Source organism: Eumetopias jubatus, unplaced genomic scaffold (genome assembly GCF_037043125.1).
Source record: "Eumetopias jubatus isolate StellerSeaLion01/CBP00866 unplaced genomic scaffold, mEumJub1_p1.0 scaffold_6, whole genome shotgun sequence".
NCBI lineage: Eukaryota > Metazoa > Chordata > Mammalia > Carnivora > Otariidae > Eumetopias > Eumetopias jubatus.
The window spans coordinates 23656291-23681384 of NW_028274812.1; the positions used below are offsets into that span (position 1 = coordinate 23656291).

Sequence of the window (25094 nt, forward strand, 5' to 3'; positions counted from 1 at the left end):
GAATAAAGTTCCTATGAGCTCTCTTGAACTTTTTTCTGGACACAGGTTTCATTTCTCTTGGATAAACACCAAGGAGGAATTGCTGGGTAAAAGGGTAGGTGTATATTTAACTTCATAAAAATCTGCCAAATCTTTTCCCAAAGTGGTTATAACATTTATCATTTTCACCAAGCAATGTATGAAAGCTCTTGTTTTTCCACATTCTAGCCAATACTTGGCCAGTCTTTATTAACTTTACTGTTTTTAAACTACTTATTCTAACGATGACTGAGGAAGTGTTAACATCTCAAACTATGATTATGAATTTTTCTGTATTTTTATTTCTATCAATTTTTGTTTCATATAACTTAAAACTGTTATGTGCACATCTATAACTGTAATATCTGTTGATGAACTGAACCCTTTGCTATTAAATGTCCCATTTTACCTCTACTAACACATCTTCTTAAAGTTTACTTTGTTTAATATTAATGTGTTCACTTGGAATTTTGTTTATTTAGTATTTGCACTGAATATTTTCTATCCTTTCATTTTCAAAATATCTGTTTCTGTAACTTAAAAGGTATCTCTTGTAAACAGTATAAACTTATAGCTTGCTTTTTAAATCTAGTCTGAAGGTCTCTTTTTTAGAGTGTTAGTCCATTTACATTTATAGCATGTATTGATATAACTGTATTCAGGCCTAAAATTGCTGATCGTTTTATATGAGTCCCATCTGTTTCTGTTACCCTCTCTTCCCTTTTTCTGCCTCCTTCTGGGTTTACCAAACATGTATAGTTATAATAATTTTTACTTAAACGGGCATCTTTTAAAGAAATTAAGGAAAAGAGAAAATATATAGCTTTTTAAAAAATATTTCTACCTACATACTATGTCCAGTATACTGCACTCCCCCCATAAATCCAAGTTGCCATCTGGTATCATTTCCTTCAGCCTAAAAAACTCTGTTTCTGCTGTTCTTTAGTTCTTTAGAGCAGATTTGCTAGCAATGAATTAATTTGTTTGAAAATGTCTTTCATTTTACCTTCATATTTTGAAGGATAGTTTTGTTCTATACAGAATTCTGAATTCACAGGGTTTTTTGCTTATTTTTTTTCAGTACTTTAAACATGTCAATTTCATTATCTTTTTGCCACCACTTTTTTAAAAAATGAGATGTCAACCATCCTTCAAAGCACTGTTACCTTGTGTATAATGTATTGTTTGCCAAGACTGCTCTTTCAAGACTTTCCCTTCCATCAGCCAACTTCACTGGTTTGCCTATAATGTTCTCAGGTATGGTTTCTTTTACTTAGGGTTCACTGAACTTGCCGGATCCAGTTTAGAAAATCTATGGTCATTATTTCCTCAAATACCTTTTCTTCTACATTTTCTTTCTACTCTCTTTCTTTGGACTCAAACTGCACATGTTGGACCTCCAAATATAGTAGTAATAAATAATATATAATGCCTATTTTTGAAGAGATTCATAAGTAAGTACATAAAATTGAGCAGTTTAGGATAGTTTCCATTACAGTTTTCATGTATTTGCTGATGCCCTTTGTAAATATAGCACACTAGAACATTACTCATGTAGTAATAAAAGCAAGAACTCATGTTTTTTAAGCATTTGGTATTTACTAAAGGCTTTACATACATTTCTCATTTGAAGTCTAGGAGTATTTGATAAAATTGATATTACAATTTTCTTCACCTTATAGACACGGGAACAGGCTTACATAATTCAAATAACTTACCAAAGTCACACAGTTATGAAGTGGTGTATGGACTTCTGAGGCCAACGCCTGTAGAATTCTTAGTCATATTATCCTAACACTGCATGCAAACATACACCATTCATTCACAATTGTTAGGTGCAAGACACTGTTTTTGGCAATTATTACACAGAAATGAATTCAAAGTATATGGAATTCCTACTCTAATAAGAGAGATACTACCTTCATATTCTTCTGTTATTGTAACTGCTAAGAATGAGACCTTCAATGTACATACAATAAAAGCATGAAAACCTAAGGTATAGTGTATGTCCTGAACACATGCTTTTGTAAGGAGATGAATTTCTCCTGGTCTACCATGGCTTTCTAGGCTACCAATAAGATGCTGCTTAATTCAGAACCTTTCAGTGCAAATGGATACTTTAAACAGACTACCTCCTTCCCAACCTGCTATTCATATACGTAATCACTGCAGAGATGTTGCAAGCTCTGTTTTCTGAGCAGGGATAGTCAGATTGGTATATAAACAGGATTCCCTGGGGGCTTCCAGAGAGGGCTCTAGATCAGTGCCAATCAAAATGTGGTCCCAGTCCCAGTGTGCGAACTGTTTACAAGTTTGTGACAAGACAGTACTGACACTGAGAGTATTTAGGAAACTTAAAACAAATTAGGCTTGGATTTTATAGGTCTTTTTTTAAGTTTCACTTTTCTAATAATTCAATAATTACTTGCATTTTACAAAACTATCAGTCTGCAACAGAGTGGAAATTACAAATAAAAAAAAAGCTGGATGTTCATCACACAGAGTTTGAGAATACTGTTCTGGGCTATAGCATCTGGGGACAAGGTACTTATATTTTCCTGACTCTTGGTTTTCTTACTGTAATTCAGAGTTGTAAAAGGTGAAATAAGGTATATCTAAACTGTCTAGGCATTGTGCCAGGCAAATGGAAGGAGTGAAATGTCTTCCTTGTACTCTATCATCACTATACCATAGGTCCTCATAATTAGTTATTTTGCTTCTCTTCCCACGTTAGAACACAAGTTCTGTGAAGGCAGGAAAATATACCATATTCATTTGATTCCCCCCAAATTAGCAGAAACTCAATAGATAAGAACATTATTATCTTTTATCCGTGATTTTTATATTCTTCCTAAATTAGCACTATTAAACCTAAACAAAAGATTATGAAGGAAAAAAGGCAAAATGCTGTCTGCTCTCCAACATGCTAGAAGTGAAACAAATCTAAAATACAATAAAAGTCTATCAATAGTATTGGCCATGAACAGACTACACGAGATGCCATAGGAGGAAAACAAAATATTTATGTTTTGAACATCCCCTGCTTTAAAATACAAAATACAAAATTTTAATATATATTCTGGTGATTCTATCCCAAAACTGAGACACTGATTTCTATATAGCTATAGAAATGCTAGAAGTTATACAACAACATATTTAAATAATGAGATGGAATTACACAAAGCAGTTAGAAGAGTTAAATAGGTATAACTAAAACAGAGATAGAAGAATTAAAAAACAGAATAGTGGCAGATAAAATATTTAAAAAAAAACAGTTGTAGACTAAAGAAAATGTAGACTTTATTTTTGTGCATCTATGAATAATGATGCGAAAAAATATTAGGAAATAACCAAGAAAAATGCTGTGAGTAAAAGAGATCTATTACATTTTAGAAGACTTAGGAAAGAAGTTCTGTGTAAACAAGTCTGAACATTATCTTCATCTGCAGATAGAAAAATGAAAAGCTGAACTGGAGCAACATCTGAAATATCAATTATCAGCCACTGTTTTTTATTCTGAGATTTTACTCAGGATGAAAATTTACACTAATGCCAAAGAAGATGTAAGAGTAGAATGAGACAAAGTCACCTCTTGCAAGGACTTGTGGTATAATTTATTCCAAAATATAATCTATAAAACTTAAAGCAATACATTATAGTATAATATTCATACAGTTAAGACTCTGAAGGTGGAAGTTGAGAGAATGGGGAAATTCATGTAAGGGCGAGAGTAATGTAGCTGACTCAAAGAGAAGGCAAGGCGTAGCAAGCAGGCAAAACACAGAACAGTTATCAGTGCTAGAAACCGAGCAGGCAGTGAGAGACTGGTTGGACGAACATAAAAGAGGACTGGGAAGAAGTACCACAGGCTGGAGCCTGGACTTGCAATGCTAGGAAGTGAACAGTCGTTGTTAGGTCCTTCAATAAAACAGTAACAGAGGAAAATACGTTGTAGAGAAAAAGAACCCCAAATAGGAAGATAAATTAGGTAAATCGCAGTCATGACTTTTGTGGACTTTTAAAAGTGGACTTTCAAAAAAATGACTGGAACATGAGCTAAAAATAATTTAATTAGAAGACTCAAAATCTTCACAGACAAATGTCATACAGAAGGCCCCAGGTGTTCAGCTTGCCCACTCCCCATGTTGCAATGCTAGCTTTCTTCTCCCTTCCTCCTACTAGAAATTTGTTTTGTGCTATCATATTTTCACTGGGTCTACTTTTTACTTTTGTTTATATAACCTCCTATAGAGTTTTTATGCCTCCTTTTGTAGCTTCTAATCTAAAACTGTTTTTGCCTCTCCCCTTTTCTCTTTTTTGCTTGTTCGCCTTTGTTTTTTGTTCCTTTCTCATCACCTCTCCCACATGTGGAACATATACTCCTAGAGACTGGTGGAGCTGCAGAGGACCGCAGAGACTTGCTCATCCAGGCTTCCCATTTTACAGAAGAAAAACCAAGTCCAAAGAAGTAAAATGACTTCTTGGTTTTAGTTCAGTGGGGCTTGCCTCTCACAACCACTATCTCTTTTAAAATAAATTCTCAGAGCTGATAGTGAAAAAATGTAGTATTTTAAAAACTTTAGAAAACATTAATTTAAAAACCACCATTCCCTTGTTTATAAAGATGATAAAATTAAGAGAATTTAAAAATACACAAATAAAAATTATGTGACAATTATAATGCCTTTCCCCTCCCCATTTTCTGTTGTTACAAATTTTAGTGTTCCTTGAAACAGCGTTCTTTGAGAGGCAAGGAAAACTATTTTTGAGGAAACTTTTAGCTTTGTTAAAAACTCTGGCATATTCTCTAGTTAAATGCAGCACTGTACTTACCTTATAAATGAACAAATAAGTTACAGAGTCCTGAACTATACCTATAGGAGGATATATACAAAAACAAAACAAAACGAAAAAAAAACCCTACCTGAAATCCTTAAACTCATTCTTTTCCCACCTTTGTTTCCTGTCTGTGTCTCTGCTAGTGTTTTCCAAGTACAGGCTGTAACTATAGTGGAAGTGGAAAGCAGGGAATGAGTTAAAACTGCTAAATGCTTTGAGTAACCAGTTTATAGCCATAATTTTTTAAAACAGCTCTTTTTAATAGTTTCAGATAAGAAATGTTATAAGAGCTTGTGCCTTGTTATAGGCATATCGGGCTTAAATCACAAGTAAGTAAGTACAAGCCCTAGATTTTCTTAAGACAACAATGAGGACTTAGGGGAAACGGTTGATGCCAATCACCATCCTGCTCATCTGTGCGGATGACAAGCTGGAAAAGCCACAGTCAGAGTGGATTTCTCCCTATTCCACTCAGTGGAACTTTATTTACAATTATCTGACATTTCACACCATCATTCTGAAAAACCAAAATCTCAGTAATGACAATGGAAGATGCCATTTCCAGACACGGGAAATAATAGAACAAAAAAAGTTAGTGAAAAGCACCTACATGTAATTACACACTAACTGTGCATACACACATTTCTTGATTTAAGTATGTGCTACTTACATGGCATCTTACATGATGAAGGCCCAAGGAATAACCTCAGCCCAATCAAATAACAACAAGAACTTCCCTTTCAAGCTGGCCTTAGAATGCCTAACTTCTTTTCTCTGTACCATTTCAGACCCTTCCAGCTAGCTGGGTCCTTTAACCAACACAGACGCTATTTTCTACTTTAGTCTAGTACCAGTGCAAGGTAGAAGAGCTCGGGTAGCAGGTTGGGTGGTGAGACAGGGAAAGAAAAGAGTGCCAACATTCTGGGAACATGGCCCTTTACTCTGTTGCTACATACATCCTTTAGCATCCTCAGTCTCTAAACAATCTCCCCCACTCCTTTTGAAGCCCTCTCATTTGCCCTATTCAGAGTCCCTGTCCTAGTTGCTATGTATAAATAACTAATGAAGTTGTTCTTTGTTAAGGATACCTAAATATAAACCTAGATTTTTTTCTGAAATGTAGATGAACCTCACACTAATTATGCATGCATGTAATGTATGTATCTTTTAAGTTTCTTTTTTTTTTTTTAAAGCAAAACCTGCATTACTCACTTAAGACTTCTAGATATTTTGTTTTTCCTGTATCTATTACTTTACCTATTATCTGGGGTCCTCATGGTTGGCATCTGTAAGTTCAAAGGACTGTGGTCTTTCTTCTGAGATAGGGGGAGCACTTTCCCTAAGAGCAGGTGGGTGATGCAAGGAGAGTCCTTTTGGAAGTACTGGGCAAATGGATCTGCTACTCTGCCGCTCTGCGGTATCATGATCTTCTCTGGTATCTTGAGTGTCTCCACTCTATTTCTGTATGCATGTCTTCCTCTTGCATTTTCAATGTTAATTATTTATCCAGGATGTTTACATGACCATCTTCTCTTTCAAAACTATCCTCTTACATGAGGGTGTGTCTAATCTAACTTGAATTGCCATCTCTGCTTTGCAGATTTCTTGTCTTCTTATTTCCAAGAGACTTGTGCTGACTTATTCTTGGATGCTGGATCTACACCTCAGATTTTATAATCTGTCTGTCCATATTATTTTTCCTCAAATAAAAAACCCATTTTGAACAAAGTTCCACAATAATCATTAACTGTCAAATGACTTGTAGTTCCTCAGCCTAGTTCATTCCACAGATTCCTATCATACAAAGCACATCAGAGTATAGTTCTTTATTCAAAAAACCCACCAACTGAAGATTACAGGGCTTTTATAGTCTGTCTGATCTGCCTTATGACTTATTTTTTCATCTGAACTCTATTCTCCTTCACCTTACCTGGTACTTTCTAAAAACCATACTTATCTAAAACTTGTTTAAACAAGTTTTAAACCCTTTTGTATCCTCAAGTAGCTAGTATAGTGCTGCACACCAGAAAAACAGAGGAAAAAGAACTCCAGATCAGCCATAACACAAGATGGGAGTAGAGAGGGAGCTAAAGAGTGGATCCATAGAGCCTTCAGAATACAAAAAAGGTATAACCACTAGGAAGCATTTTAGGTTTCATGCTGCAGGTCTGTTTTCTCTTATACTACTCTGTCTCAAGGCAACTAGAAAACATGACTTTTCGATGGGCATTGCCCCATACCCTAGAGCGTGTTTTGGAAATATCTGGGGGTGGTTTCTGGTTAACGGAATGATTGGGAAATGCTGTGTAGGCAAGGCTGGGGATGCTTGATGTTTTGAAACAAAAGGGACAGTCCCACATAATAAAAAATTGTTCATTGGGCACAACCTTGAAATGTCCCGCACATCTCTTTTGCAGTAATGCAAAAACCTAGCTTATATCATCAAGCCCAGAGCTTAACTTTGTTTTAAATATATAAAGAATTTTTTTGCATAGTTTTGCTATACTGTTTTATGAAAATGTAAACATTTCATAGATAGATTATACTTTGTTTTACTTGGAACTTTACTATGAGCTGCTCATCATTTGGGAAAAAAATCATGTCACAGAAAGCAATACTCTTCATAAATATCAAATCATTAATATAACATGCCTTTACCAGTTTCATTTGTAGCTTTTTCTCTATTTCTATATTACTATCTCCTCTCTCAAAAAACACATTTTCCATGCCAATGGTAAAGCGTGCTACAGTGAAAACAACACTGAACTCACAGCAATAAACTCAGTTTGTCACTTAGCCTCAATTTGCTCATGTATAAAATGAATATATGCTCTACTTACCTTAGAGGTTATGAAAAACAAAATGCTAAAATGAATATGAAGTATCTCAGAAAATATCAAGTTCTATGTGTACTTTACAATGAAACAAATCATAGTATTTGATTAAATATTAAATTAAGAAAAAAAAATCCTAAAAGCCTCTGCCTCCAGTCTACTTACCAGATAACAGTGTAGTAATTTAACAGCATAAAGGATTAGTAATATTTAAGCACTTAATAAAATCAAACCCTAAACTTGTGCTGCCTAACACAGTAGCTGTGCATCTGCTAAACTGTAAAATTCACACTAGATTTAAAGAACTTACTACAAAAAATAAAATATTATTAAGAATTATTTCATCTTCTTACAAGTGTGGCCAGTAGAAAATTTAAAGTAACACTTTTTGCTTATACTACATTTCTGATAGGCATGCTGCTCTAATGAAGCAATGCAATTACAAAACTCATAAACAACAACAATATTGAGCTTAGGCTAACAAAACAATAAAAAATGTACACTCACTTCATCAGTGAGTTCTCCAAACACTGTTATAACATCTATTAAAAGACTTGCAGTATAGAAGGACTTGATCATGTTTCTAAGAGAGAAGAGAAAGCTGGTTTAGTTAAATGAAAAACATTAGGCTGCAGAATTAGTCATGTAACTATAAGAAAAAAAATTCCAGTGTTTACAAAAGTACTCTGAAATTAATGTTTTAAATAAAATCAGATTTTTTTTTAAAGATTTTATTTATTTATTTGAGAGAGAGAATGAGAGATAGAGAGCACAAGAGGGAAGGGGGTCAGAAGGAGAAGCAGACTCCCTGCTGAGCAGGGAGCCCGATGTGGGACTCGATTCCGGGACTCCAGGATCATGACCTAAGCCGAAGGCAGTCGCTTAACCAACTGAGCCACCCAGACGCCCTAAATAAAATCAGATTTGAAGAACACAATGAAACTCCTTCTGTAATCTGTTATTAGGAGACAGTAACAACATTTATATTACAAATAAATACACTACAGCAAGGTTTTATAGTATACTTTTTATTAAAAAATGTAATTATAGGGGTGGCTGGGTGGCTCAGTTGATTGTCTGACTCTTGATTTTGGCTCAGGTCATGATCTCAGGGTTGTGAGATTGAGCCCTGCTCTGGGCACGGAGTCTGCTTAAGATTCTCTCTCTCTCCCTCTCCCTCTGCCCCCCAACCCCCACTGACACATGCACATACTCTGAGAAAAAAAAAAAAAAGCAATTACAGTATTATCTGAATCCGTATCAAGCCATGTGCATTTCTTTGCCTTTAAGTAATGACAAATCATTTGAATTAGCAGGTTGTGATAATTTAAAAAATCAGTATCATTGCACCAGGCTGTCACTGGCTAAAATCAACTCTTAGATTTTACCAAATGTTAAAGAATTGCTACTTGAGGTGTAATTACTGAAAAAATAAATCTGCCCTGGCTATTCTTCTGTCAGCCTAAAAAGACAGGCTTATTCTTGTACCCAAAATCATTCTGACATTCTACAATTAAAAAAAAAATCTAAATCATTAATCAAGAAGTCTGAAAGTGTCCAATGGCAAACTGGGTAATTCCAGTTACACAGTAATGAAACGTACAATTTTAATTTTCCTCTTGCTTTACTTACTTGTGAAATCGTCCAGCACGGTCTTCATTATCTGCATACAAAAACATTTTCAAAGCATAATTCTCCAAATGGGCAGAACCAACTATTTCTTGAGTAATAGCTTCATTATCACACAAGTGTTTCTTAAGCTAAAATTAAATCAGATACAAAGCTTAAGATTTTGGACTCACAGAAATGTATGCTTAAGTACAAATAATCCTAAGAATCATTTTAAACTTTAAAAAATTATTTTATATTCATTTCAGTAAAAGAGGTATGAATGAAATCTCACACAAACTGCTCTGCCTCAGCCCAAGGCTTTTAGAATAAAATCCAATGTTTACAAAATTATGAAGAAACACACTCATGATAACCTGAAAGGATAATTTAACTCTAAAAATCAAAATAACCAAGAATAAAAAGATAACACATCCAACAATCTATGTAAAGCATCAGACAAATATTTCAAAGTAATAGCCAATATACAATCAGGTATCCTAAAAATGGAATCAGGAAATTCTCTAATCATAATTTAAAATTTTATTTTATTCTCATTTCAATTTCTTCTATCAAATATAAAAAATATGATTATACAAATCATTATATCCTAAAAGAGTGTCGCCCAGAGCATACTGTGTAAAAAAACAGATATAATTCTACAGTATGAGATCACAAACTCAGAAAAGGATTAGCAAGTTTTTAAAATTTAGACAAATATATACCTCGTTAACACAATTCACAACTGTAAATTTTCAGTCAGTATATCCTTTTCCTACACATGTAATAATTTAAAATATTTTAAACACGACAAACTAAGTTCCTACATCTTACTCAGACTGTTGTACTGAAAGGGCTTTCTGGAATATCAGATCGGAGTACCACACTACTACTTAAAAATGGCGTTTCTCAAAAATGTTATAAAGTAAAAAATTAAATTTAAAAAAAGCTTCAGGATTCTTCACAAAAATCAGCAAAATAAACATTCTCATAATTACAACAGAATAATATAAGTTCCAGAAGAGATTTATTGTTGGAATTTAAGGATGTTTTAGCTGTACTTATCCTGAACAAAACCAGGAAAAAACCCCTAGTTTACTATTTCCACACTATGAAATGCTTTAATTCTAGATTTAATTCTAGAAGTGGATTTAATTCTAGAAAAAAGTGGAAATATGTCACTTCATTTCATCTTCAACATGAAGTATCTGGCAGCAAAAACATAATACACTCAGTTTTCCAACTGTAATCTAAATATTACAGCACAGGCAGATATAGGATAGACTCACCATGGAATAGATTTATTTTACCTGTTATTTACTTTAGATAATAATAAACTCCTGCTGAGTCCCTTTACAAATGTGATTTTATACTTTGCTTTTTATAAAGAACTACTCTGAGTTCTGTCTTATCCATAAGGTATTTTAGTTATTACTGTTATATTGTGAAATTCATAGATATATTCTATACAAAGTCTGTTAGCAATATGATTTTATAAATGTATTGCTATGTGTGAGACACATTCCTTCTCTTACCCCCTAACCTCACCTTCCAAAAAAAGAATACTCAAATACTTCCTGTACCTACAGAAACCATGTTAGAAGTGGAAGGACAGACAGGCTTCAAGGGCAGCTGGATTCCTATCAGTGGTGCCACTAGGTCCAATGGGTGGTTAATAGCAGCAGTGACAGGGACTCTGGGTCAGAAGGCCAGATACCCGGAACAACTTAGAGCCCTACAGCCCATGGCTGTTTAATGTAACTAGGTTTTGATCGGAGTAACTTTCAACATTTATAAAACCTCTGGGCTATTACAAATGTTTTGATTTTTAATGTATCTAAAATTCTGTCTCTCTACACAAAATAATGCAACTAGTCAAATATTTAGGTTTCTAATTCTCTTGAGCAGGTCACATAACTAATTAAACAAAAAGCTGCAGCTATTAATATAACAGCCTCTGAAGAAATAAATTAATGAGGAGTAGACCCTGACATTGTTAAAAGAAAAACCAGGACAGCTGGGCAGGGGAGGACAGGGTAGAGTCCTGATTATTAAGTTGTATTACTATGGCTACCCGTGCCTTCCTGCACTAACACCCAATCCAGCCCATTCAATTTTCTCTGGATTGTTGCCTCTATATAACCTGTGAAATTATATCATGGTTCAAGAAGGTGACTCATATATTAATCACTTACGACATTTCTGCTAGCAGGGAAGAATGCCTAGACCATAAAATTATCTTGTCCTGGTACCAAGAGTGAGACAAAGAGACTATAGGCAACTGATACCATTTCCTTCGCTGTCCCTTTCACTAAATAAGTAGCCCATTTCATTATTGTAAGAGCTATTTAAGAATTCCCAAATCAGTCATCTGTGTGACTGTATGAAGTAGATTAGAAAGGGTTTGTCACTTATGAAAGAATGACTCAAAGGTCATCTATAATAACATCTATAATAATAAGATATAGTGGTATATGCAAAGACACTGATATCTACTTTAACTTATGCTTACAACTCCCTTAGCAGTAAGATGTAAATGAAAAAATTGTGTCGGGGCACCTGGGTGGCTCAGTCAGTTGAGCATCTGCCTTCGGCTCAGGTCACGATCCCAGGGTCCTGGCACAGAGCCCCACGTCGGGCTCCCTGCTCGGCAGGGAGCCTGCTTCTCCCTCTCTCTCTGCCTGCTACTCCCCCTGCTTGTGCTCTCTCTCTCTGTGCCAAATAAAGGAATAAAATATTAAAAAAAAAATGGTGTCTAGTTTTTCCTCAGCTGTAATGACATTGCTTGATGGCTGCCAAGAGGAAGAACTAAAATGGCAAAATACACATACACAAATATAATAAAGTGGCACTTAAAACATTAATCAGAAAATAAATGATCAGTGTTTAACTTACAGCTTCTAACTGATCCATTAGCTTTGATAAAAATTTACGACAGTCAGGAGTTTTACTATCAATCTTCATTCCAGTTTGCATTGCATATAAACGACCTAAAAAAAAAAAAGAGATGACTTGAACAATTTCCATTACTGAATGTTTAAAATACATGTTCTAACAAATTATTTAAGTGAATTTAAAAATAAAACTTTGATTTACTATGGATCTTATTTACAAAAATAAAGAACACACAAATATTATCCAAAGAATGAAACAGACTCATGATAATAGCAATTTTTTTTTTTTAATCAAGAAGTAAGGCCTTCTCTTTTGGCAGAAAGAAAAAAAGAGAAAAGACCAGAACCTAAACTGTCAAAAAGACCTTAACTGGCAAGTTAAGGCAATCAGAAAAACGACATGTACAAGAGCACTTACCAGTGCCTGAAAGTGATACTGATAAAATATGTAATATGAGCTAGAAGACTGGGAAACATACTCGAGCTGAGGCTAACAGGGAGAACTATTTTAGTTATTTTTATATATACTATATATATACCCTTTTAAAAAAAGTTAATAAAAACATTGAGAGAAGGCTAAACCTAAAAAAAACCTCTGTGACACCATGATCCTAATAGCTCTTCCGGTGACAGGAGCTGTGAAAGGTCGGGTGGTAATTGTTACCACCATTGATGTGTACATACCACCTGTAATTTACTCTTACATTCTCCAAATATGTCCTGGAAATCTGCGACAGCGCTATGGACACATCATTCTAATGAAAGCACATTTAGGTAGTTCCCAGGTGTTCATTACTACAAATCTTGTTGTGTTACCATACCTTCTTGTGCATGCATTCAAGAGTTCCCAGAGGCAAATACCAAGAAATGGAATACTCGGGTCATAGTATGTGTATCTTTTTCACTTTTGAGAGCTACTCTTAAACTGTCCTCCAAAACAGATTACCAATATGCAGTTATATCTCCAACATATGCAAGCACCATTTCTCCAAACCCACAAAACAAAGAAACAAAAAACTGGTATTATTAAACTTATCAGTGTCAAGATTTTACGTGATATTTCATTTTCACTACTAAAAATGTACTGTATATTTACTGGATAGCTCTACATCCACCATAATGAATTAGGAGTAGCTATGAAAATAAAAGAAAAAATCTGCCAAATTTTTTTTAAAATATTTTATTTATTTATTTGAAAGAGAGAGACACAGGGAGAGAGGGAACACAAACAGGGGGAGTGGGTGAGGGAGAAGCAGGCTTCCCACCGAGCAGAGAGCCCAAAGTGGGGCTCGATCCCAGGACCCTGGGATCATGACCTGAGCCGAAGGTAGATGCTTAACGACTGAGCCATCCAGGTGCCCCATCTGCCAAATTTTCTATTGGGTTGTTTGCTTTTCAACAGATTGCCTTGTGGTAGTTTACTCTACACAGTATAAAGGAAGGATATAGTGTTTTTCCCCTCAAATGAAATCTTGTGAACACCATCCCCCTTCTCTGCTTTACTTTTCTCTCAGCAAGTAATCATCTTCTACTTATTTATCCACCATCTCTACTCCAACTCGAATTTAAACTCTGTGATGATGGCGATTTTAGTCTATTTGGTTTGCTGATGTACCCTTGGCATGTAGGATAGTGCTTGGCCTTCGATAAACATTCTCTGAATAGATAAATACATGAATGAAAGAATAGCTCATTCTGCCCCACTGATATAAATGCCACTTTTATCATTCATTATCATATATTAAGCTTCCATGGGATAAAAGGGTCCAATTCTGTATATTGTCTATCCTGCTTCATTAGTCTACTGGCCTATCACTGCTTTATTTACTAGAGCTTTATAACATAGCTTGGTATCTGCTAGTTACTCTCAAGATCTCCAATTCAATTATGCCTACTCGATGGTATCTTCTTTAAAAATGTATTAAGATACACATGATACACAGTTATTTATTGTGTTTTTAATTTTAAAAGCTTTATCTGAAGATACTATTTTTTAATACTTAGGCTTTTAGGACTATCTCATATTATAGAGTTTGATGTTTAATTTATTAATGTATTTATTTTCACATATCAAATTTCAGGGTTTGAGCCATCTAGTCATTAACAAGAGAAAAAAAATGGGAGTTCCAAAAGTACTGTACAGATTTACATTGCCAAACAGTATAAAAAGCACAGTGCTTCTGTTTTCTCTGCATACCAGCCAGCACAGGGTATCACTTTGACCCAAAACCAGATTCTAATTTGAAAAACAAAAAAACCCACTCATTTTAAATGTCTCCTGCTTTGATAACAAATGTGACCAAATTTTCTTTTTCTTTCTTTTTTTTTTTTTAACCAGTCATATTTTTTTAGCACCATGGCTAGGTCCTTTACCCATCTGTCTATAAGGTTTTAATCATCTCTCCCCACCTCCCCATCCCCCCACACCTCTTAAAGCATGGTTGAACACCCTCTCCTTTTAGACCAGTCCCATCTCTTTTGAGCTGTTCAAGATCTGTGCCTGTCTTAGGTCCTTTTCTTCTTAGAACTGTGACTGAACTCCCCAACACTTCCTCTTTGTGAGCTGTTCAGGTTTCTTCTCCCAGTGTTTTTGTTGCATTTCTTCTTCTATAGTGCATCACATGAACTCTTTGGAAAACAAACATATTGGTTGCAAATATGCCATCTTTCAATTTCTGAATCTGTTTTAAAACACAGAGACTTGAAATATTTGTGTACTCAAAGCTATTATTTCCCCCCCCCCCCCCCACCTGGTGTAAATTCTAAGCTTGGGAAAGTTCTTTTATCTCCAAGGGACCAGATACTCAGTTACGTGATTTTTCTAGTTTTTCCTATGGTTTTAAATTTTCAAATTTAACTCTTTAACTTGCATTTGCTCTCCTCCACAAGTTACTGGCACCTATTTCAAATACACTTAATAAATGATCCTTCCTTTCTCTAATGATTTTGTGGTTCCCTCTTTAATAAATTTTTATTTTCTTAAAAGACTATTTGAGAGAAAAAGAGGGAGTGCGCACGTGCAAGTGCGGGAAAAAGCGGGGGTGGGGTGGGGTGGGGAGGGGGACAAGCAAACTATGCACTGAGCATGGAACCCAAGGCGGGGCTCGATCCCAAGACCCTGAGATCATGACCTGAGCTGAAATCAAGAATCTGATGCTTAACCATCTGAGCCACCAGTGCCCCTGCATATTTTTACTTTTTATGTTTCCTGGCTGTTTGATTTGCTGAGATCATAGATCAAATGCCATCTCTAGCACATGACGGTATCTCCACTGATAATATGCTTTATCTTCCTCCAGATTTAATCTTGCTATGTCTTACTGTATTACCAAAATTTTACCAAGAATTTTATGCATTCTTGATCTTATTTTTAAGAGGAAGGCTTCTGCTTGAGAGTAGGGATCAATTCCATGTCAGGTTACTCATATTTCCCTTATCAGAGTCCCTACCCTATGCTATATTGAAACTGCGGCCTTTGGGACCTACAGGATCCCAGGGACTGGCTAGAGTGTGGGAAAGAAAATCTTAGCATTTCTACTGATAATTTTTCATCATTCTTTAAAAATTTCTGTTTCTGTATCTTTAATAATACATGCAGTATTTTTAGAATATAGTATTTGTACATCAATATATAAATATGTATCTTACATAATATATTAGAGATTAATTTAACTCATATGGATAGGAGATCATAAGGTTAAGAATCATTACTCATTACACCCTTACTCCCCTCAACTATATTTTCTTACCCCAACCTAGTCCATACCTCTTCCACAGGGCCCCATTCTTTTACCATAATACATAGAATTACTGCTTTATAATCAGCAACCATCCCCTGTATCTCCCGAGATTCCTCTCCCTCTTTGTCTTAACTAAACCCTAGGTGTCACTTGAAGAAATTCTCTTACATAATTCTTCCTATGTCAGGATTGGCAAGTATGACTGTTTTTTTTTTTCATTGCATCCCACTGCTACTTACAGTATTCTCTCAATGTCTGACCTAAAGCTCAAGCCCCTTTCTTCCACGTGATCTTATTAATGCCTGTAATTGACCAAGGACCTCAAGGTCCTTCCATCATCTTGAAAATTTGGCTGTTCACATGGATAATCAATACTTGTGGCAGAGACTACTAACTGCCTGCCCACATTCTTTCTTCCTACCTTTTTTGCTAATGAGACCCCTACATTATTAAGGGGGGTTGTAATGTACCTAGTCAAATAGTACATTTCCCCGTATTCTTCAAAGCCACATATGGCCATTCAACTAAGACGGATGCTATGTTGTCAGAAGTTGTTGGGAGAGAATTCTGGAAGTAATCTTAAAGGGGAAATGACAGGAGGGGAAAGATCCTACTGACCCTTTCCCTCTTCTTCCTGCTGCCTAAAAGAGAAATGGTATGACTGAAACACTAGTAGACATCTTAGACCACAAGGCAACCTTGGAAATGGTAATCATGTCTTGGCTTGTAGATTTGAAATTGGAAAGTGTTTGGGTCCCTGATGACTTCATGGTATTGACACACGTTGGGTACTGACAACATCAGATTTTGAGGGAGTGAGTCCTTATCTAACTTAGCTATTTTTATTTTAGATTTTCAGCAATAAGAAAGCAAATCTAATCCTAATACACAGAACTATGTTCTCAATTCTTATTGACTCTAATAATTATATGCACTCTCCCATACAAGCCACTCACTCCATAATTAAATTACAATGTCAAACGGCTGTACTTCCAAAATCAATATATTACGCACCAACTCTAAACACAATTTCCATTTCTTCCAACTTGAAACTATGCCTGTTAAAACAGGTGGCCAGTTCACTGGTGTCTATTTCTTCATTACAGTTTTCTCCTTTAACTTCTCTCTGCAACCAGCTTTGATTTTGTATTTTTCTACAACTTTACTGCCCTAGCTCCTTCTACCCCTTAATTTTTTTACTATAGTCTTATGGCAAAAGGACACTCATATTTAAACCCAACTATCCTCTTTCTCTATGCCTATATATGAACAATAGAGACCACTGGCAGATGAGCACCATTATAAATATAATTATCAACCTCAAATGAGCTTAATACTTGCCTTCCCAACCTCCCAAATGACTATTTTAAACATATGTCAATCTCTTTTAATAACCACCCCACCCAAAAACATGCACAGAAAACTTAACGGACGTTAATTTATTCACTACCTATATATATACTATTGGCCAACAGAATATCATGATAATGTGAGGAAATAAAGTACAGTTTCATCTTCCTAGGAGGTCTTTCTCCTATCTTCCTAACAGAGTAGTGAATACTGTATGAATCCTACAATCCATGAAGTGTAGGTTGTAGAGTGTAGTTGGTGAACCCACTTTGGGGATAAATGGCTATTCAGCATAGATAGGTTGAAAAAATGAGGTTGATTTTTAGGTTCACATTGGCTTCGATGGCAGCCATCTATCGGTGGCAGCCCTCTATCTGGGACTTAACCATTAAGCAAACATGCAGAAATTAATTGGGCAGTTCTCTTGTTATCATGAGAAAGCGATTTAAGTGACTTATTCATATGTAAAAAGTACAATTCTCAGTTTCTAGTTTATTATTTTTAACTACTTCTGTTGTTTACAATAAAAATGGAGAACATCTATATCTCCTTTGAAGCAAAAGTCAAATTATTCCCAATTCATATCACCACAGCCATTATCATCCTCCCTCACAACACAAATAAAAACAAGTATCAGCTCCTGTCCTTTAAAAGTTAACCTTAACACAGATGGTTGTTACCTGAAATACAATGTAATGATGATATAGTTAATTGGTTTCACCGGCACGCATTTTCTTTCTTGGTTTACATGCATATTTAAGTCTTTGCAATTACAAGGACATTATTACATAAAAACACCTTTAATTGAAGAACTGGGAAGAATCACCTCAGAATTGGAAATATTTAGGATAAAACTGGCCTGGCTTTAACATTTTTGAATATCTCATGCAGTTTACTTCTTAAATGCAGAAAATTATCTTGTGATACATTTTTTAATATTAATAAAAGCAAAAAGACCTTAAATCTACTTGTGAAAATTAATAAGTACACCAGAAGATCTTTTTGCCATAAAGGATGGAAAAAGGAATCACTTTCATATAGAGCTCAAGACAAGTAATTCATTGTAGCAGCAGCAGGATGATGAAAAATTAATGTCTAACATGGAAAATTACCTACTAAAACAGAATAAATATGTAGCTAAAATCATCTATAAGAAAATATATTTGATTTATTTCATCAAGGAAATGTGTTTATTTTTATGAATAAATATTATTTGAAGATGAGTAATGAGGCACATTTGCAAAAGGATTAAATACTTTCCAACCTAACTTGAATTTAATGTGAAGCATTTAAGAGATAAACATTTACTAATCCTGAAGGTATGTGTAATTCAAAGTTCCATACAATCTAAACATTAACATTCTAACACATCCTTGCTTATACATAAGAAATATAAAACTATGAAATGCATGATATAAACACACAAAAAAAGATATGTAAAAGCAATTATGAAGAGTGATGCTTTGACAGGTTAAATAAACATGGCGCTCAAATAGGAATCATTATGATTTATACTGATGTTTAAAAGATTTTATTCCAATAAACAGAACTGAATATACTACTCTATTCATAAGTATATTGTAAATACCTGCTATATGGTTAGTATTAGCTTTTGTGAAGGGACTTCTGAGTCAAAGATAAAAAGGAAAGTATGAATGAGTATCTACTAATAAAGGGTATTTACTTTGCTCATTCCTTCATTAAACAAATATTTTTGGAGCTCCTGTCATAATATAGTAGCTTTAAGAAAAAGTGAGCTATTCTTGAGTTCTTACTAAAAGATTGTGCTGGTACAGAGCAAAAGCTAAGTTACTACTTGATTACTAAAATGAGATCAGATGGCCACGATGCAGTAACTAGACTTGACATTCCATGATAAACAACAAAAAACTAGACAAAATATATGAACCACTTTTTCACAAACAGAAATAGATGGGAAGACCATGACACCTGGAGAAACAAACAAATGAGATGACTCCACCAATGATTAGTCCAGCATTCTTCCTGGAGGCACATTCTAAACTAAGGAACGGGGAGGGGGAGCCTCAAGCAGAATACACTCTAGCAGAGTTGAGGAAACAGACTAAAGCTCAGGACTACTGAAGCAGCTGTAAATGGAGGGGCACAGTTCTGTAGAAGAGAAGCCATGCAGAAAAGAATCCCAGAAATCTGTACAGGGATAAACTTGAGGCTAAACTGAATACTACAAGATGCACATGTAGATGAGAGCTCCACAAAGTCAGACAAAGAGTGAGTGAAAGCTGTGAGCTGTGGACCATCGCCAAAGCTGAGATGCATTCAAGTTCTGACCAGGGTGAAGAGTCCTAAATCCTTACCGAAGATATTTAGTAGAGACCCCAAATGGTACGGTATGCTTTAGTAGGATTATCCTGTCCTTAGAGCTACTTTAGACTTGCCCCCGAACAAAAACCAAACAAAATAAGACACAAACATATCACACTTAACTGCAACTAACTTAATTGTTGGCCAAATCAAATCTGTTCAAAGGTCATAATATCCAGGACATTCAAGAACTTAAACTTCACTATGTCCTGCAACCAATCAAAAATTACTACAGATGGCAATAAGCAGGAGAATGTGAACAGCCCAATTAAGACTGAACAATAACAAAATAACAGAAAGAGCACTGACATTAAATTACTGGGAAATCATGATGAAGTATTTAATGGAAACCATGAATAAAATGAGAGAAACAAAACATGCACAAAGGAACACAAATGAAACGTCTGGAGATAAAAAATATCTGAAATGAAAAATTTACTGGACAGGATTGATAGCAGTTTAGACACCATAAAAGAAAGATTAAGTGAACTTCAGAACGTAGCAACAGAAACTACTCAAAACAGGGAAAAAAGGATCGAAAAGAAAAAGAAATAGAAAATCAGGGTCTCAGTGAGTTAGGAAAAAATACCAAGTGTTCGAAAATATGTGTAACTGGATTCCCCAAAGAGGAGAGGTGGAGAGGTATGGCCAAAAAAAAAAAAAAAAAAAAAAGAAGAAAAAAAAAAGCGCTGAAGAAAAATATAAACAGAAAAATTAAAATTCCTTACCCAGCAAAACTATCAAAAATAAATATGAAATAAAAGCTTGTTTCACACAATAGAAACTGACAGAATTCACTGGCAGCAAGCCTGTATAAGAAATGGTAAAGCTCTTCAACAGGAAAGAAAATGATGCCAGATTTAAAAGCTGGATGTAGGGAGAGGAGTATTGAGTGCTCAGAATGGTAATTATGTGGGAAAATATTTCAAAATTTCATTTCGTCGTTTTATAAATCTCTTTAAAAAATGACAACTAAAGAAATTAAAATGTAGGTTAGGGCTTATGACATATTTATAAGTAAAATGTATGACAACAATAGCCAAAGGACAGGGGAAGGGAAAAGAAAGTAAAGTTTTTACCTTGCATGTGAGATGGTGTATTATATGATAGTAGACTAAGTTAACGTGAACGCTAAAGCAACCACTAAAAAAATAAAACAAAGAGGAATATCTAATAAGTCCATAGTGGAGGCACAATAGAATCCAAAGTGCTCCCAAAGAGAAGCAGTTAAAGGTTAAAAAATATCTAACAACCAAAAAACCTTGACAAGCTACAGAAAAATAAATGACAGACTAAACGAAAGCAAGAACTTAAGCAATGAAACCTCTTATATAATAACATGCTGCTAAAGAGTCAGTTTTCACTTTGAACATCAAACATAATTGTCATAAAAAATGAACCTTACCAAAGACGCTTTAAACTTGCATGGGTGCCAAAGAAAGACAGTAACAGTGAAGGACGAATTACTTGACACCACTGACCCTGTCCCTTCTACCTTAGGGATAGGCTGAGAGTCTAAAAACTGATTTACTTTACTCAAAAAAAGGAGTAACTATTAAAATGACCATTTTTTACAAAGTAAATCTCATGTTTGCAGCATGTCTGCAAAAACAAACATAAGGTAAATAAATGGAATGTTAATGGATAAGTCAGGTGTCCAACTCTTTGTGTTTTCATTATTAACCTGTCATTGCTACAGTAAAGTATCCTGAGTCAGCCTATAATAAAAAATAAGTACTTAGACAGCAGGACTATGGGCTTCAATTAATCACAGAGATTCAGAAATCAATAAAAACGGGGAAAAATTACTTATCTTTTATAGGTTTAGTTAAGTTTGTCTCACTGGCTTTAAAAGAGCCAATTTCAGTGTCATTAACAACAGAAAAAATAATAGGCAACTGATTATTAATCCTAAAGTCCATCTGACTTAACACATCAATTAAAAAAATCCATTGTTATTTAGCCTTTAAATTAAATTAAAATTTTACACTGTAGGTCCTGTAACATCTCAGAATTGAAATGGCCATACCTATTTGCAACTTCCTGAACGACTGTATTTAATTTTCCAGTGATCATACAAACAAATGACTCTCAAAGAGCACTTACACACTTTCATTCGAAGTCTGTTAATTATACACTGTCACCCCCTAGAGGAAACTTTGAAAAATCACACTTGAAACTATGTTTAGTTACTTAACCAAATTTCAAAGGAAGTAATCTTTATGGGTTTAGCTTTACCTACACCACCAAACCTGACAGAATCAAAACATGTATCATACAGTGTCCACATTTGGTAGAGACTCAAAAATTTTCTGGCTTCATTAAAGGAAAAAAAAAGAGACACATGCTGCTCAGAGTTATGTTAATAACATCAAGCCTGTCCTCCATTTCTACTCTTCATTTATTAGAAATCTCCCAGATTACTGCACTGTCTTTCTGCCCCCCTTTCATGTTTCATCAGTTTGACTAAGCCCTTTACCCTCACTCACTCCACAATTGGTTTTCTAATTACTACCTACCATCAACAATTTTCCATAAGTTATTTCTCATCTAGCATTTGCCATTCAGTTCCTGGTTCCATCACTTCCTAAGAGAAGAACCAGGATGACTGTGGGGTTCAAATCAGATATCCTGAAAGAAAGTGTTGTTACAAATGCCAAGAACTCATGAATGTTAGTTGTCTGGCTTCTTTATTCAGTGACATCTATGTGGCCATAGTTCCCTCTAGGGACCACTGTTGCCTTAAAATACAGGTCAATTTAACAAACTTTTTTTTGAGCACCTTTTCTTTATTATGTAAGTATCTCTAGTGGCCTAGCACTACGTGGCACAGTAAATACATAAAAAGCACCCAGAAGGGTACAAGCCTGAAGTTTAAACCCTGGAAGAGATAACAGATAAATGAAAAGCAATTAAGGTAGCCTTACAAGACACAATGAGGACAGAGAAAAGAAGCACCTTTGGGAAGTTTAGGAGAAGGCCTCCCTGAAAAAGTGGCATTCAAGCTGGTGCCTAAGGATAAGGTGGAGTGGGGTGGTGGAGACGGAAAGTTGTCAAGGCAGAGGGAATACAATGTTGGAAGGCTTGAAGACAAGAGAAAATGAGAGAGGTTTCAGAACAGAATAAAATTCAGCTTGATCAGAACTGCTAAAGATGATTCAGAGTTCAAATCACTAAGGGCACTTATATGGAGCTATTATAGGTGGCTTTTAAAAATGAATCTGTCCTTAATAAAGCTTTTGTTTTTAAATTTTTTATGGTATGGAACATGTTCACTTATAGAACAGAAAATAAAAAAGACAATCAAAAGAAACAGTATCCATGAACCTAAAAGCCACAATCTTTTTCTCCAAGTATATACACATTAAGAAGTTCAATTCATATTATATAATTTTATATCCTGCATTTTCATATAAACTTCTTCCCATGTTACAAAAGATGCTTTGTAATTCTTAACTGATTATATTACTTTCCACCCAGCAGATTAAGATAATTTAATTAACCATTTCCACATTGACATATATTTTGGTTGTTTTGCATTTTTCACAAATGTATAAATAATCATCCAGAGGACTCCACATAATGCTCTCAGTATATCTGTGATTATTTCCTAAGCACAAACTTTCCAAAACTAGTATTACTGAATTAGAGATATTTTTACAATTCCATTCATTTTGCCAAAATGGTTTCCAAAACTTTGTACCAATTCACACAGCCTTGTCAATGGCAATTTCACCATATATTCATTTGCACTGAGTTACAATTTTACAGCCAAAAAAATTTTAATTTACATTACTAAATTAAACTGTATGTTAATAATTAGCATTCCCTCCTTTGGTAGTTACACATACATGCTCTTTGTCCATTTATCTATGGGGATTTCAGTTTTTATAAAATAGTTTTGTATGAATATTTTATATATCCAGATGACAGGCCTCTGTCTCATCTACTGGAAATATTTTTCCTTTGCAATGTTTTTTAAATTAATTGTACTGTTTGTGTCATACAGAATTTCTAAATGTTTCCAGTCAACTCTATCATTCTTTTACTTTTTTTTTCTTTTTAAACTAAGCACTTAAAGCAGATCTTTCTGGTGGCTAAAGGGATTACTTGTTTGAAGTAGAAACTAGGAAGACCTGTCAGTAGTTTAGGTGTAAGATGAGGGCATGATCTACCAAAGAAACTGAGGAGGTAAGTAAAAGTTTAAAAATTTAATGACTGACTGTGAGAGAGATGAGGGAAGCGAGAAAAGGCTAAATTTGTAATTTGGGGCACCTGGGTGGCTCAGACGGTTAGGTATCCAACTCTTGATTTTGGCTCAGGTCCTGATCTCAGGGTTGTGGGGAGTCTGCTTCTCTCTTTCTCCCCCGCCCCTCCCCCAGCTGGTGCTCTCTAATGAATCTCAAAAAATTCCTAATTTCTAGCTAATAAATTTTCAAATCTGACAGAAATCGGAGATAATTCCAGAAAACTTTATTTAATATATCAATACTAGGTCAAAAATATTTCAAATCAAAGAAATTGGTAAATATGTAAAATAATTCCCCCCTGCAAAAGCACAAAGTTCTGCTTTATCAATTACTTTTCTTTAATCTAAAAAAAAGAGATAAATCTGTGTTTTAATCTAGATCAGATATGAGAACCTTCTTAACAATATTTAGGAAGCTAACATGACATCATTACTAAAAATCTGACAATGATAACACTTAAAAAAAAAGACTGAATCAGTATTACTTAGGAACTCTTCTTGCAGGAGAAAAACAGAAAAAATAGACTAGGACATTAAGAAAAATACATGCTAAAACAGAGTTGATAGCAATAGCATGATATAAGAAAAACTGATAAACTGGGTACTCCCAAAATCAAACCTTTGTGACACCCTGTTATAAAGACAAGAGAGAAGCTACAGACTGGGGGAAAATATTTGCAAAACAAGAACTTGTAACTACAATATATTAAGAACTCTCAAAACCAAGTAAAGTTAAAAAGCGGGAGGGGCAAAAACAGACATTTTACTGAAGGTGATATACAGAATAGTATATAAGCACAAGAAAAGATGTTAATTTCAGTAGCCATCAGGTAAATAAGAATTAAACCCATGATATCAACATATCTATCAGAGCGACTAAAATAAAAAATAGTGACACACAAAACGCCAGCGATAATGTGGAGAAACTGGTTCACTCACCACTCATGTTGCTGAGTGGAATGTACAATGGTGCAGTCAATCTGTTTGAAAACAACTTGCCGGTTTCTTATAAAATAAAACACTAGGAAGGCAGGGAGCTCCGTGGGCTCTCTTTCCTAATAGTACTAATACCATTCATGAGGGCTCCATGACCTAATCATCTCCCAAAGGCCTCACTTACTAATACCATCATTTTTGGGGGTTAGGATTTCAACATGAACTGGGGAGAGGGGAGGCAAACATTCAGACCATAGCACAACCCAAATGTCCTTCAATGGTT

At 34.9% G+C, this 25094-nt stretch overlaps 1 protein-coding gene and 1 pseudogene across 1 annotated transcript in view; both read right to left on the minus strand.

Annotated features, from left to right (window-relative positions):
- VTA1 (vesicle trafficking 1) overlaps positions 1–25094 on the minus strand; it is a 62870-nt gene that overhangs the window by 30907 nt on the left and 6869 nt on the right. Inside the window, exons 2-4 of the mRNA XM_028121434.2 lie at positions 12195–12289; positions 9324–9451; positions 8199–8274 (exon numbers count right to left, since the gene is read on the minus strand). Coding sequence (XP_027977235.1) covers positions 8199–8274; positions 9324–9451; positions 12195–12289 — 299 coding nt within the window. The remainder of the gene's footprint in view (positions 1–8198; positions 8275–9323; positions 9452–12194; positions 12290–25094) is intronic.
- Positions 9457–9537, minus strand: LOC148164047 (small nucleolar RNA SNORD36; annotated as a pseudogene).